The sequence below is a fragment of the Hypoxylon fragiforme genome (assembly GCF_022984875.1).
Source record: "Hypoxylon fragiforme strain CBS 206.31 chromosome Unknown GGS25scaffold_10, whole genome shotgun sequence".
In the NCBI taxonomy this organism is placed as follows: Eukaryota; Fungi; Ascomycota; class Sordariomycetes; order Xylariales; family Hypoxylaceae; genus Hypoxylon; species Hypoxylon fragiforme.
The window spans coordinates 2,221,602-2,236,218 of NW_026054765.1; the positions used below are offsets into that span (position 1 = coordinate 2,221,602).

Here is a 14,617-nt window from a genome sequence, read left to right on the forward strand (position 1 = left end):
CCTTCCATGCACGTATGCATCCGACTACAAGGGAATACTTATAGGTACCAACATTAATGACAATAAAACAGGGGTAGCCTAGTCCAGTATGCAGGCAGGGAGAAAGGCGATATCCATTTCATCCATTCCATATGCACTTTTACTCACTTTGTTTCTGCTGGCCGCCTAGATAGGACAGACAGATATGTGAGACCTGGAGAGCTTGATACCGGTAACCTCTTTTTTATCCACCGGAATCTCCGGTTCATCTACATATGTACCTTGCCTTATCTTACCTACCCAACCTAATAGTTTCTCGTGCCATTCACCAAGCATAAGGAAAGGCTCCCAAGATGGAGTTCGAGGAAAATCACAGGATACGAATGCAACATTCAGTCACCACTGTAGCTAGTTCTTCTTCGTCCCGTAGTGAACTTCATAGAACTGTGAACATGTCTGAAAGACAGGAATCTCCTACCAATCATATCGAAGATAATTTAGATCCTACTATGGCGTCCGAAAACCAGGACCTACCCTTACCACAGTCAACGACAACCCTAGCTACCAGCTTTGCGGAAGCCATCGACAGCAAGCTCAAAGATCCTACAGAACCGGACGAAAAGCATCCCATCCACAGGGATTCCGAAGAGAAACAGCCAGTCAACGACCAAACCTCTCAGGAAACCACTCCCAAAGTAGGATCCGAGAAAGAAGAAGAAGAGGCCAGAGATGCACCCACGCAACAGGGGCTAAATGCGAATAGACAGGCAGATAGCCATGACTCTAACGACGCCGAAGAAAAGCAAGTTGAGTACGTGACAGGCATTAAGCTAGCCCTAGTGCTGGCAGCGTTAACGATCGTTTATTTTCTGATCATGTTGGATAACACCATTCTCGCTACTGTATGTAAAAACCACTTGCACCCGATGGTTTACGTATTTAACAAGTTCGAATAGGCAACCCCCTTCATTACCGACGAATTTCACTCATTGCTGGACGTCGGGTGGTATAGCAGTGCTTTTCAGCTGGCATCGTAGGGTTCCCCCTTTCCCCCTCCCCTTCCATAGGTAGGTACCTACTGGGTGCCAAGTAGTTAATCAATCTCCAGCTCGGCGTTACAACCTCTGGGTGGAAAAATCTACTCCAAATTGAACTCCAAAGTAGGCCACTCTTAGCATCCCACTGACAAGAAACTTACCTCATTTCCACAGTGGGCGTTCTTGGTGTACCTCGTCATCTTCGAGGTCGGCTCCGTCGTATGCGGGGCCGCTACGTCTTCAAAGATGTTGATTATCGGGAGAGGTGTTGCGGGAATAGGCGGTTCTGGCCTCATGAACGGAGCGCTGATAGTTCTGAATTCTGCGGTGCCGCCGCATCGCCAACCAGGTACTTTTTTTTTTATCTCCTTTCAATATTTACCTCTTCCACCAGGTAGATATTCTTAAGATCACACAACTGACAAACATCTAGGTCTTATTGGATTCACGATGGGTCGTAAGTAGGCCACTCTCTTAACCCAAGAAAGCACCCCGTTAACCAGAGATGTGTAGTCGGTCAGCTAGGCATCGCCTTCGGCCCCCTCATCGGCGGCGCGTTTACCGAGTACGTGACCTGGCGGTGGTGTAAGTACCTACCCAACAACCCACCCCCACTCAAAACACCCTCACCTTCAATCCCCTAAAAAAAACCAGGTTTCTACCTCAACCTCCCGATCGGCGGTGTCGTCGCCCTCGCAATAATCTTCATCCGCATCCCGGACCACATCGAGAAGCCCAGCGCGCGGGATCTGCTCCAAAACGCCGTCATGGACTTCGACCTGCCGGGGTTCGCGCTCTTCGCGCCGGCGGCCATCATGCTGTTCCTCGCGCTGCAGTACGGCGGGAACCAGTACGCGTGGAACAGCCGGGAGGTGATTGGCCTGTTCTGCGGCGCGGGTGTTACTTTCCTGATATGGCTCGTCTGGGACTGGTACCAGGGCGACAACGCGATGGTGCCGTACTCGATGATGCGGCGGCGGATCGTCTGGGCCGGCTGTGTTTGCGGCTTGTTCATGGGCGGGACCATCTTTGTTACGGCGTACTATCTGCCCATCTACTTCCAGGCGATTCTGGGCGTCTCGCCGTTCATGAGCGGCGTGTATATCCTCCCGAATATTCTGTGCCAGATGGTCTTTGGGATTGTGGCGGGGGGCTCGAGTAAGTGATGAGATGAGTAGAGATGGAGTTGAGGCTAATTGGTTCACTTGTAGTCCAGAAGATCGGGTACTTCACCCCGCCCCTTCTCATAGGCGCTGCCCTCAACGCGATCGGGTGTGGGCTTTTGAGTCTTCTCACGCCTTACACGCCTACGGGCTACTGGGTCGGGTTCCAGATCTTGATGGGAGTTGGCCGCGGTCTTGCCATGGCAATCGTAAGTTTTCCCTCCCTCTATCTACCCTACAAGGTTCATCGCCCTCAATCAGATGCTGATGTTTTCCTGTCTACTTACCTAGCCCTTCCTCGCCATGCAAAACACCCTCCCGCGCAACCTAATCCCCCCCGCCATGTCCACCCTCGTCTTCCTGCAGAACTTCGGCGCCGCCATCATGATGGTCTTCGGGCAGACGATCCTCACCAACAGCCTCGTGGACCTGATACCGCAGGACGCGCCGGGCGTGAACCCGCAGCTGATCATCAACGCGGGCACGACGGCGAACGCGCTGGAGCGGGCGGTGGGGCCAGCGCTGCTGCCTAGCGTCAAGTGGGCGTACACGCACGCCCTGCAGCGCGTGTGGTGGTTCTCGGCTGGCATCGCTACGCCGGCTTTTCTCGTGGGCTGGTGTCTTGGATTTGTGAATATCAGAAACAAGAAGACGAGTGAGGTGGACTCGGATAATTCCGCTGAGAACCTCCGGGTGTGAGACAGGCGGGTGTCTCATGGAGTATGCTAGAACAACGGGCACGGGATGGCTGGTAGATCATTATACTACTTGAGCGCGGATCAGTGTCAATAATGTCAAAATGGTAATAGTAATGTGTCAACACATCCATGGAAAGTTGGAAAGACATGCATAGTGTTCAGACTATGATCTAGAATTATATTTTGGTACAAGTTACTATCTGGCACTTTCCGTACACCTATGCGTAAATACTGCTCTCTTTGTACCTAGGTACATTATTAAAGAGTCACAACAACCTTCGCAGCCGACACCCCCCTCATATTCGTATCCAACGCATCCTGCACATGCTCCAGCCCCTTCCCCACGACCTGCGGGTCCGGCTTGGCCTGGTACTCCCCCCTCGCCAGCGCCTTCGGCAAGAAGTCATTGTAGATCATCGCGCCCACCTCATTCGACATGAGATCCGTGCCCCAGATGAACTTCGTGCCCACGCCCTTGAACCTCGCTCGCATCGCAACCGCCACGTTCCACTTCACGTACCCCAGCATGACGCCCGCGACGCCAAGGACACTCGACGGCAGCTTCGCCGCGTCGAGCGGCACCGACGCCTGCGCGACGAACTTGCGGCCCGGCACCGCGGCCACGATGTCGATGCACGCTTCCAGGGACCCGTTGCCGATCGCGATCGCGCCCGCGCACGTCCGTCCCTTCAGCTGCGCGATGATGGTAGAAGGCGTCTGCGGGTCGCGGTAGTCGTACGCCTGCGACGCGCCCAGATCCTTGACGTACTGGAAGTTCTTGGGCGAGGCCGTGGCGAAGACTTCGTAGCCCGCGGCTTTGGCGAGCTGGATCGCGTTGGAGCCGACGCTGGTTGAGCCGCCCCACACGATGACGACACCGTCAGGCGGAGGTGAGCTCGATGTCGGGTGCTGCAGGCCGACGTTGTCCTTGATGAAGAGGGCGGAGGCGGCGGTGGATATACCCATCGGTAACACGCACGCCTTTTCATCCGACAAGTCGTCGGGAATTTTGCTCGCGAGGTGGCTTCTCAGGACCGAGTACAGCTGGAAGGCGCCCTCCGAAGCCTTCGCGGAGCGCTTGTCCATGCCGACGGCGTGGCCCACGACACGATCACCCGGCTTGAACAGCTGCGCAGCTTTGCCACCGACGCCGACCTCGACGACCTCGCCCGCCACGTCGCTGCCGAGCACAAAGGGGTACTTGATCCAGGTGAACATGTGGTCGCCGCCGAGCTGCTTGCCGTAGTCGACGGGGTTGACGGCGATGGCGCCGTTCTTGACGACGATTTCGTCGGGGCCGGGGGGCGTGTACGGAGCAGGCTTGACGACGAGCGGTTTCGCTCTCGTGCTGACGAGGTACGCGGCGCGGTTCTCGGGGGGCATTTTGGTAAAGGAGTGGTGATGACTACAGCGTTGACAGCTTCCTTTCTGTTGAAAAGTGGTGAGTATGTCACTGGTATCTAGAGACTAGATAGTGAGTAATACTTGCAGACGTCCGAGACGGATAACAGTGAGACGGATAGCTGCGTAGGATGATCTTGTAAACATTGAAGTTAAGCATTGAATGGAACAATGATAGTGTAAGGTAAAATGTCAGATGATTCGACGAAAGGGATAGAGACGATAGAGAGACGGAGACGGGACCGGGTTTGCCCGCCGGGAGTTTCGAAAGATATCATGATATGAAATTGCACCGTGACGTCAGCTGGCATATGAGGCTATGAATGAATTTTTTATCTCTCGTTACACAGGTGGCTTCTATTTTTGCTACGTAGCAACAACACTGGGAGAGACATCAATGATAGTAATATGTAAACGGTAACGGTCGTGAACCCGATGTACCTCATGTACTCCCAAAGCTGCATTGATGGATATTCTACTAGGTAGGATATTCATGTAGTTACAAGGTATCGAGTTTAGGCGGAGTTCAAAATCTCCCGAGGCTATTCCATCTATAGACTAGCTCCAGTTTTAGTGACCCTCCTCAGCTACCGACAGAATGGAAAACACAGGGATGCAGCTCCCTAAGTTACCTAGGTTAGTTAGATGCTACCAACAAAGACCGGGCTGGTCGGATTTAAGGATTCCGTTTTGGGAAAAGGGGTTGTGATAGAACTCCGTATCTATCTAGGTACTTAACGCCTTATATGCGCTTTTCCGTGCCATCACGGGGTCAACACCGGCGTTAAGCGATTATGCAGGTTCATCACTGCCTCGGTACGTATTACTGGCCTGGGTGATGGGCACACAAGTCGTCCGTATGGAACAAAAAATACTCCTATACTCCGACTTGTGTAGCTTTAGGGGGGTACTGGCTACAATGTGCACGTTTCCGTATAACATCGTTCCAAACACAAGCACAAACCCATCGTCATCGTCCTACTCATCGTCCTACTTAACCCGATCCGAGCCTCCAACGGTTATATTAGTTTCGAATCCATTTCTGTCTAATTTCATCATAGTTATATATTAGCAACACAAGTTATAAAGTAGTTCGTGAAGCGTACGGAGCGGGGCCCTACATATACCTACCTTCGTCGCGTCCGACGACTATTCTCAACGCGTCCAAGTAAAACTTATATATGTAGGTAGGCATATCCTGGCGGATAGTATCAGATTTGCAGACGCGACGCTGATCTTCCGAATAACGTTGATCAAGTATGTCGTGGCATCCATTTCACACTGGCATTAGAAAATTTGGGCAAGGATACCCTTAAAAGTTACATCAATTTCTTCGAATTCTTGACTGCTAAGGTAGGTACATAGGAACCCGAAACTGGGTATCCTCATGTATGGATTAATTGCATCAGTCCTTCACCATTGAGCATCTAAATAAACTGTAACCTCGAGACGTCGTCGACGTTTCAAATACACACATGCGAATTAATCTCAAACTCCTGGATGAATTACGGATCAGTCCTTTTCTCACTCCTGCCCCCTATCGCACACCACAAGCTTCCATCCCTATGTTCATACCGGGATCCAGCTTGAACGTATGCATCAAGCTTAACCCGCCATAATGCTCTTTCCTCCATCCTCCGTGACCCGCTTGCGAATCTTGATCTTCAGGACACCGTTGTTCAGCTTCTCGATAGCCGAGCACTTCTCATCCACCGCAATGACCGCACTAGGTGAGAACAGCAGCGCCTCGCCAACGCGCAACTTGACGATCTGCATGAACATGGCAAGCGTCGGGTCCGAGTCCTCGAGGGAGAGGGTCTGGAAACGGCTTCCGAGGGACGCTACACCGTTACCGTTACCGTTACCGTTACCGTTACTATTACCGTTGCCGTTGCCAAGGCCGTTGCTGCCCATCTTCTCCTTCATGCGGCGCGTGATTGATACACCGGCCAAATGTCGCTGCAGCGTGTGCAGCCAGTCCGGCGACGTGAAGCGATGGACGATGGTGACCGAGCAGAGATCAAGCAACTTAGGCGAAACGGTAGGCTCCTGAGTCGAGATGATGACGCGGACGCCGAGATGTCGCTGCAGACGGATCGTGGCGAGCAGCTGCTCAGTGAGGGCGCTAGCCTCGGCAGATGCGTTCATGTACTTGTGCGCCTCGTCGAGCGCGACCACGCGGCCCACCTTGTCGGGATTCTGCTCGAGGAACAAACTCAGACAGATGTTGAAAAGCGAGCACGCGGTCTCGGCAGTCACGCAGGGGCAGGACAGATCAACGATCGTCAACTGGCGCGGGGTAGGGGCCCAGTTGTTGCCGGTGCTGCGGCTGATATGCAGATTAAAGTTGTCGGCGGCCATGGTGACCTTCTCCTTGGCCATGAAGCTGGTGAGCGTGTCAAGACGCTGCATCAGCGGGGTCTTCTGCGAGTCCGTGAGCTCCTCGCTCATTATTCGGGTCAGGAAGTCGCGGTAGCTGAATCCCGAATCGGCGGACTGCTGCTCGCGTCGGAGGTCGCGCAGGACGCGGGTGACGACGTGCATGTACAGCGGCATGTCGCCGTCGGTCTTGATGGCCATGAGGTCCATCATGCGCTTCGTGTTGAGGTCCGCCTCGTTGATGCGGAGCTCCTCGACCTTGATGTTGGGGAAGTTCGAATAGGTCTTCTTAATCGATGTGATGTTTGTGGGCGCGCAGAGGACCCGAACTTTCATCTTGGGGTCGGTCGACAAGAAGGCTGCCTCGCAAGGACTTCCGCCGGCATCGGAAATGAAGGTATCGTAGTGGAATACGATGCCGGTCAAGGGTCGTGGCAACTCGTTGGCAACGGACTTGATAAGGCAGTTCTCAAGAAGGCACGACAAGGTGTGGCTCTTGCCAGATCCTTGGCTGCCGCAGATGAAGGTGCTGGATGGGGCAGCAACATTGTAGTAGATCAAGTCATTAAGCTTCATCTTGGCGGCATCGTCGGTGATGTTGCCACCAAGAAGACCGTACTGAGCTGAGAACGGCTGAGATGCAGTCTCGTTGAGGGAAGCATGATAGCGAACCGATTCAGTGAAGAGGGGAGAAGCATTGAAATCACTGATGGTCTCAATGTCTCCAGCCTTCTCAATGAGTTGAACTCGCTTGGCGAGAGTAAACATATCGGGCGCCATTATGATGTCGTCCTATAGTTCAATTGGAAATATTAGGAGATGTTCGTCTCAAGCTTGGGCAAGAGAGGTATGTAAAGAATCAGTGTTATTAAGGAATCCTTCTCTAGTAGAGTTAGGGTCTGATTTGAGAAGTAATAAGAGAGGTAGAAGGTGTAGGTAAAAGCATTCATTTCTGAAAATGTGCGCAGATGCCTATCTACCTGCCTAAGGTATCGCTGTTTGCCTAAGGAACCAAGGGAACCAAAGAACTTGCATCCATATTACTCAAAACAAAAACTCCTTTACCTGCCTACATACGTTCTTAGATACCTAAGGTATCTCTGCATATTCCAGGTGTTTTGAAGATATAATACCTGAGGACTTACCCCGCAGATATTCGCGTAAACCACCTGCTCTTAATTTGGTGTTGGTGGATGTCGAGGATGCGTGTAGTATCAAGAACAACATGAGATTCATACTTACAACAATGTTTACTAGAATAAAGCAATGAAAGAATAAATATGTGCTGGAATAAGGAAATTATCTTTGAACTGATATCTAAAGGTTTGAGACATGAAAGTTGTAACATAGATTGACTTGTTTGGTATAGGCTGTTCACCCACGATACCTGCTTGGAAAATCGACGGACGGAAGAGATGTGAGATTATACCGCTACACCAAAAGATGAATGGTTTACATTTCTCATCAAATATATTTAGCTCATGTCAGTGTATCTAATAAGGGGCTGCATCATAGGCGCTATCTGAGAGAAAGGGTTGGGTTGACTCCTTAAGCCATAGTTGATATGATGAATCGCATCGCTAATCCTTTTCAGCTATCACATGAAGAAACACGAAAAAGGGTATTACTACACGCCTATTTGGTAATGCATTTCATCCAACTTTTAAGGTAGAAAAGGCAATATAAAATGTTCTTGACTGAGGTATGTCGGCCCTCGACTGACAAACAGCACCCCCTTATTTGATTTCAAGCCTAAGATCATACTAGCACAGCATACTCCTATAACAACTCAACACTCAACGCTCATTACTGCATTCCCTTCAATTAGGGCTGGATTTCAGAGGAAATAGGGCCCAACTTTAATACCAATGGACCGCTGGTGACCTTGCACTCTTCACATCAATGGTTAGTAAGCCCCCCTGACCCCTTTTCTCCCGAGTAAGAACATTTACCGAGGTGTAATAGGATCAGCTCGATACTTCGTGGTATGGCCTTTGTGACTCTCCTCGGATTCATTCTCGTCAATCTCCCCCCACGCGTGCTTGTGCTGGCTCGGAAATCAGGCCTGCTCCTGGATCTTCATGCCTTCACGGAGCTGCCCTGCATGAATCTAGCGCGTTATACGGGTTTATCGTCTTGTACTAGGTAGCCAAGAGCTGTCAACCTCTATTTATCATCCGGCTAGCCGCGTTGATGGCCTACCCGAGTCAGCTCGGCATGAGATCAGGGAATAATAATGTTCAGAGCAGCGACTCTGACCAGGAGTCTATTTACAGGCGCGATCGCGCGGGTAAGTAGAATGACCAATGCCAAGAGATCCGATCAAGACACCACCGAAAGCAAGCACACGGCATTGGTACAAAATCTTTGAATTAAAGCATCGTGCTCGCCTAGTAAGGCAGCCTATCCGATCTTAAGAAGGAGCTTGAACACTGCAGTGAGTGAAGTGGATCGAGTCAGGGGGGGTCAGGCAGACAACGTAGGATGGAGCCGAGGCACGACTTTGCCTTTCTCTTCAGCTGCTATACTACTAGTAGTAATAGGTCAGAACCTCGCGGGTACAGTTCAGTACCAAGACCCAACCTTGCCTTAGCGACTACGACCCTGATCAATCGTCTCCTACTCATCCATCTTATCTGATCATCTGATAAAAATTTAAGTACTTCTGACATCTCCGATCCCCAAAGGATGCAGGAACGGCGAGGAAGGTGTATCGTATTTATCTGACCTGACTCTCGGCACACTACCCTAGAGAAGTATAGTAGTGAGGGAAAGGTTCTAGATGATGGGAAGATGCGGGCATGGATATGCGCTGCTTGACTGGCCGTTATCGCTCGTTTGCTTGTGATGATAGATGAGTTCGCGTGTGTATTGTGGTGGCGTTTTTCAGCCGTAAACTAGGTGGGAAGACGATTGAAAGCTTGGCGGGTGAGGATTTTATTATGTAGATGCCTAAGTTGGTAGAGATACTTAGGTATAGGTAGATCGTGCAATCCCACGGTGATCGCTTCTGAATAAACGTCTATGGTGAAGCTCTGCTTTCTTACTGCGCATCGCTCCCAGACCCTTAGTAGGTATCTTCTGTGCCTATGGTACGTCTTTGCGATCTGGAAAAAGAAGGATAACCACAAACACCATGGCGGTTACATTTCTCACGGAGCTACAAGCCTCTGGTGGTCGCGATGTAGAGAAAACCACTGCATCGGCCCAGCCTGCAGCGGAAGTGCGCGACGATCCTAAGATAGCGTCGGATTCCGACTCGTCGCATATGCAGGAGGGCGTCAAGCGCGTGGAGGCTATCACGGCCGTCTGGTCCCGGAACTCGCTATGGTCCACTTTCGCCTTGTAGGTCATACACACTCACAAGCTAGAAATACGTGTATAGGTGTTGTATTACTGACCATCGATTTCAGTCTCTACCTCGTGTGTTTCGTATCCGCCCTCCTGTCCTCCGTCGACGGCGCCCTATCACCATACGTCACGTCCTCTTTCTCCCGGCACGGCCTACTCGCCACCATCAACGTCGCCGCGCGCGTTATCGGCGGCGTCGTGACGCTCAGCCTAGGCAAGATCATGGAAATCCGGGGCCGCATGGAGGGGTTTGTCGGGGCGCTAGTCCTCATCACCGTCGGCATGACCATGAAAGCCCCCTGCCAGAACGTCGAGACCTACGCCGCGGCGCAGGTGTTTGCGTGGGTCGGCCATGTCGCGCTCGGCTTCGTCATCGATGTCTTCGTGGCCGATATCACGACGCTCAAGAACCGGACGGTTATTTTCGCTATCAATTCGACGCCGAACCTTGCTACGACCTTCGCTGGCCCGAAGATCGCGGGGCTGTTCTATGCGGAGGTTAACTTTAGGTGGGCGTTCGGTGCGTTTGCGATCATAGTGATTGTGGTGTCGCTCCCGGTCATCGCTATCCTCAGCTTTCATGAACGGAAGGCGAGGAGGCTGGGGTTCATTCGACCGAAATCGGGGCGCACGACGTTGCAGTCGGTCTGGCATTATACCATTGAGTTTGACCGTGAGTGATACGACAAGTTTATCTTGAGAAACGTTTGATACTAACTTACTACGATGCAAATAGTTGTCGGCGCCGTACTCATATCAGGGGGCTTTACTCTGACCACTCTCCCATTTAGTCTCGTACGATCGGCCAGCCACTCATGGCAGAGCGCCAGCATCATCGTTATGATAGTGATGGGAGTAGTCGGACTCGTCGCATTTGCGATCTGGGAAAAATTCTTCGCCCGGGTGAAGTTCTTCCCCTTTGAGTTTTTACAAGACCGGCCCTTTCTAGGTGCTGTGATGTCGAACTTCGTCGTCTTCATGACCACCTTGTCAGTTGGCCCCTTTTCTTCATTCACAGGTACTCTATTTTGTGGCTTGCCTACGTGAGACTAACAGATGATACAGTATTTGGGACGCTTACTACAGCTCATATCTATAAGTAGTACACGGGTTAAGCATCAGCATATCAAGCTACGTGCTTAACGGATATTCTCTCACATCATACTTCACCGGTCCATTTATCGCTCTGTAGGTGCCCGAAATATTTATGCATCGTCGGAGCCTAGCTACCACCTCACCCAGAAACATCCACTATACCGGCCATGTAAAATATCCCGCTTTGGCAGCAATCCCAATCTACCTCTTGGGCACATCCCTGATCGTCTATTTCAGGGTGCCCGGAGCGTACGTCGGGCGGAAGATGGTTATTGTGGGTTCTGCGCTTATTCCGTTGACTATTATCTGTGTTGCTGTGTGGAGGAATATAAACGTGAAGGAGCTGGAAGAGGATGAGAAGAGGCAAAGGGGTAATGTGTTCTAGGCTAGAGCGGAATGGCGATATTTAATTCACTGCCATTTAGAGACATAGGGTGGCGTACCTACGCACCCTCCATTATCAACTAAGTCCTAACACTTTAGAGATGGAAAGGGCGCGGCAGTGATAACCAAGACCAATCGCACGATTAAGCCAGGTAGATGGCTGAAGATGAGGTCCCGAATATAAAATCTTGAGTGTACACGAATTTGTTGTAGGTAACCCTAACCCACTTATTGACAAAGTGTTTGCTGTGATCATTACCAAGGACCTAGCGGTAGCTATAGATATAAAATAGAATAGCAGTGTATTCTAGCACATACGACCATAGGATCTGGAAAACTCGGGATCCCGTCCGCTCTCCCATAGATAAGCCAGATACCGCCAGATCAGTAGTTGGGTCGGTGACGACCAGCGAATCCCTGGTGTTGTATGTTTTTTTACTTTTTAACCCTTTTTTTTTTCCCCAAATTCCGTAATCGCCCGTTTCCCATTCTTTTAGCTTACGGTATTTTAAAATTCCATGTTTCATTCGCATCGCTTTGTACTCGCAATTGGCATAAACTGGTTCATCGTGTGGTCCGTGTTGAACTGACGACCACGGATTGACCATGGACGACGCGAAGCTTCATTATGTAATTGGGCCCGGCTCGGACGGACAGCCGGGCTAGTGGATGGTTAGTTGGATCGAACCGTGGAAAGAGTTGAATAGGTAGGAACAATGAAGATATCCACCATCTATAATTAAAGGGAACATTGTAACCGTCTCATATGGCTTCATTCTCAACGTGATAGTTAGCTGAGGTAAGCCATCTATTTCTCCCGGGTTCAACTTGTTCCAACGCCAATATTCAAACCATGGAAACAAAGAAAAAAAATAAAAATTGATCATGTACCTTTGCACCCATTTGCTCCCCTCAGCTCTGTGCACAATTGTGGATGTTGAATGATTTCCCCTTTTTCTTGGATGGATGAGCCGGCCCGCCGCCTCAGTTCCACGGTTCTCAACTCTCTTAAGCATATTCTTTTAGGTATGCAATTCGGCCCCAACACCTAAGCTTCTCACGTAGGTGGAGAAGAGGGAGCCATCTGGTAGATCCACGGGTAGGTAGTTTCCATATATTAAGATTTAAGGCCAACAGAGTCGTTCATATTGGGCACCGCCCAGAGTCGCCAACGGTTTCTGAGCGTAGGTAATCCGCGGTTCCTCCTCGAGACTAGGTATCATGAAGTACCTGTTAGGGATGGGATTTGAGAATAGAACTGGGGGGAATATGGATTTGCCAGAGATGTGCACTGGTATAACAGCGCCTTCTCTATATTTAGCAGTCTACAATGTTCAGGTGAAGAGCTGATCGACCACAACGTTGTTATTCGCCACTGCCTCGAGCTGTAACGTGACATAAACAAGGATGGAAACAATAGCATACTATGTTTCCAGAGTACCAGGTAACTAGAATATCCTGGTGTAAACATCTGAGATTTCAGCGCAAATCGATGCTGATCGTCTTCCAGCATCTACGTACGTTATGTAAATCGCAAGACCCACTTTTACCCCTTATTTTCTCTGTCAATCCCTCAACCCCTGATGTTCTGGACTTAGGACGAATTATCATCACAGACTTCAGGTGTTACTGTATTCCTGTTTACGCAACTTACATGACAGGTGTACCAGTGCCAATTATTCAGTTGTCGAGTAAGTACTTAGATTAGTCATGTAATTTGACGAACTGTCGTTTATCCAAAGCATAATGTTTTAGTTAGTGCTATCGCGGTTAATTGTGGTCTAGGCACCTGGGGCTTTAGGGATGAACTGCTGGCTAACTCATGTTCAATTCACTAGACATAAAGAAGAAAATGTCACAGAAGGCAGGTTGATGTTTGAACGGCAATAGACCGACAATTCTATTGTAATATGTATAGGTATATATATACGAACATAACATGTCATGCGAAACGTTATAGCCCCAGTTCAAACACAGCCCGATGCATCATCTCATCAAATCCTCCTCTCATTTTGAGCTCAAGATCGAAAAAATCATATGCTTGCTAGCCAAAGCAAAGCCCTTAGTTGAGGTCGAAGGTGGTGGGGCCGGTGTAGCTCTGGACAACGGCGTTGGGGTCGTTGGAGGTGACCAGCTGGTCGTTGGGGAGCAGGTGAGATCCAGTCTGGAAGCTGGAGGGGGTGACCTGCTGCGAGACAGTCAGGGTCAGGCCGTCGGCGCCCTTGACGATGCTGAAGGTCCTGGAGGACTCAGTGCAGGCGGCGTCCTTGACGTCGGGCAGAGTGCCACCGACGTTGGCGGGGACCTGGGTAGAGCACTTGACGCCAGTCGTCTCCATGGAGCTGGGCTGGATGACAGTGAAGGAGTACCTAGGATGCACATGTTAGTCTTGATTGCTGATAATAAGCCGTGGAAAACTGTTGTGAGTGGCACTTACAGGCACTGGGTGCTGTGGCGGATGCAGCCGGCTGAGAAGTCGGAGACGGAGAAGGTGGCGGCGGACGCACCGGCAGCGAAAAGGGCAGCAGCGAACTTCATGTTGATGGATTTGGTTTGGTTTGGGGTTTGAGGTAAAAAGATTGTTTGAGTTGTTTGGGTAGTGAGTGAATGATTGATTTGATTGCTGGGTGAGGATTTCAACAAGATGGTTAGATATGGCAACATTCCAAGTCTTTATATATTGATCGTGATGTAGTTTCAATCTGTAGAGTCTCATCGCAAGTGGGGCCCTTGCTGCAAGTTGATCGGCAGTGCCAACGACGCTCGCGCATAAACCTCATCTCGTATCGAGCGGGCCGCTAAAATCTCGCCCCTTTGATACTCCTTAGATTGACATCATATTAGCTTCTAGTATACTATTCTCTACAAAATACCTACAAATTCTCCGTTGAAACGCTAGTGACGGCTCCAGGAAATCGATGAGAATTCGGCATTATTGGTAACTAATAACTACAGCCCATAAGTCCAAAGTTCGGCGGCAGTACTGGACTAGGGGATTCACGTGACTTGAATATACTTGCTTTGAATATACATGCTTTGAATTATGTACTACTGGAGGTAAGAAACGCGCCTCAGGTATGCAGTCTACTCAACTTACTGTAGTTTACGGTCTATCAGGGGAAAGACATCG

The 14,617-nt window shown here is 50.3% G+C and overlaps 5 protein-coding genes across 5 annotated transcripts; 2 read left to right on the top strand and 3 right to left on the bottom strand.

Annotated features, from left to right (window-relative positions):
* Positions 1-136: 136 nt before the first annotated feature.
* GGS25DRAFT_511684 (MFS general substrate transporter) lies at positions 137-3,028 on the top strand. Its single transcript, XM_049262735.1, has 9 exons — positions 137-881; positions 936-1,012; positions 1,088-1,139; positions 1,191-1,365; positions 1,450-1,473; positions 1,530-1,601; positions 1,671-2,174; positions 2,228-2,388; positions 2,471-3,028. The coding sequence occupies exons 1-9, from the start codon at positions 333-335 to the stop codon at positions 2,876-2,878; spliced, it is 2,022 nt and encodes a 673-aa protein (XP_049112583.1). The 5' UTR covers positions 137-332; the 3' UTR covers positions 2,879-3,028.
* A 4-nt stretch (positions 3,029-3,032) lies between these two features.
* On the bottom strand, positions 3,033-4,729 carry GGS25DRAFT_96716 (zinc-binding oxidoreductase CipB). Its single transcript, XM_049266181.1, has one exon. It carries the CDS (start codon positions 4,258-4,260, stop codon positions 3,136-3,138), a length of 1,125 nt encoding a protein of 374 aa, XP_049112584.1. The 5' UTR covers positions 4,261-4,729; the 3' UTR covers positions 3,033-3,135.
* A 737-nt stretch (positions 4,730-5,466) lies between these two features.
* GGS25DRAFT_96724 (uncharacterized protein) lies at positions 5,467-7,727 on the bottom strand. Its single transcript, XM_049266182.1, has one exon. It carries the CDS (start codon positions 7,435-7,437, stop codon positions 5,884-5,886), a length of 1,554 nt encoding a protein of 517 aa, XP_049112585.1. The 5' UTR covers positions 7,438-7,727; the 3' UTR covers positions 5,467-5,883.
* Positions 7,728-9,793: 2,066 nt separating this feature from the next.
* GGS25DRAFT_526554 (uncharacterized protein) lies at positions 9,794-11,488 on the top strand (the record flags this gene model as incomplete). Its single annotated transcript, XM_049265009.1, has 4 exons — positions 9,794-10,002; positions 10,071-10,681; positions 10,745-10,997; positions 11,251-11,488. The coding sequence occupies 4 exons, from the start codon at positions 9,794-9,796 to the stop codon at positions 11,486-11,488; spliced, it is 1,311 nt and encodes a 436-aa protein (XP_049112586.1).
* Positions 11,489-13,549: 2,061 nt separating this feature from the next.
* GGS25DRAFT_526555 (uncharacterized protein) lies at positions 13,550-14,025 on the bottom strand (the record flags this gene model as incomplete). The annotated part of the gene is made up of 2 exons (XM_049265010.1): positions 13,550-13,856; positions 13,925-14,025. The coding sequence occupies 2 exons, from the start codon at positions 14,023-14,025 to the stop codon at positions 13,550-13,552; spliced, it is 408 nt and encodes a 135-aa protein (XP_049112587.1).
* Between the last annotated feature and the right edge of the window lie 592 nt (positions 14,026-14,617).

Excerpts from the sequence above, each read along its gene's own strand:
- GGS25DRAFT_511684 (XM_049262735.1), top strand. The coding sequence starts at position 333 with ATGGAGTTCGAGGAAAATCACAGGATACGAATGCAACATTCAGTCACC. Across the intron at positions 1,013-1,087 it reads AGTGCTTTTCAGCTGGCATC|CTCGGCGTTACAACCTCTGG; the intron begins GTAGGGTTCCCC and ends ATCAATCTCCAG. Across the intron at positions 1,366-1,449 it reads GCCGCCGCATCGCCAACCAG|GTCTTATTGGATTCACGATG; the intron begins GTACTTTTTTTT and ends ACAAACATCTAG.
- GGS25DRAFT_96716 (XM_049266181.1), bottom strand. The coding sequence starts at position 4,260 with ATGCCCCCCGAGAACCGCGCCGCGTACCTCGTCAGCACGAGAGCGAAA.
- GGS25DRAFT_96724 (XM_049266182.1), bottom strand. The coding sequence starts at position 7,437 with ATGGCGCCCGATATGTTTACTCTCGCCAAGCGAGTTCAACTCATTGAG.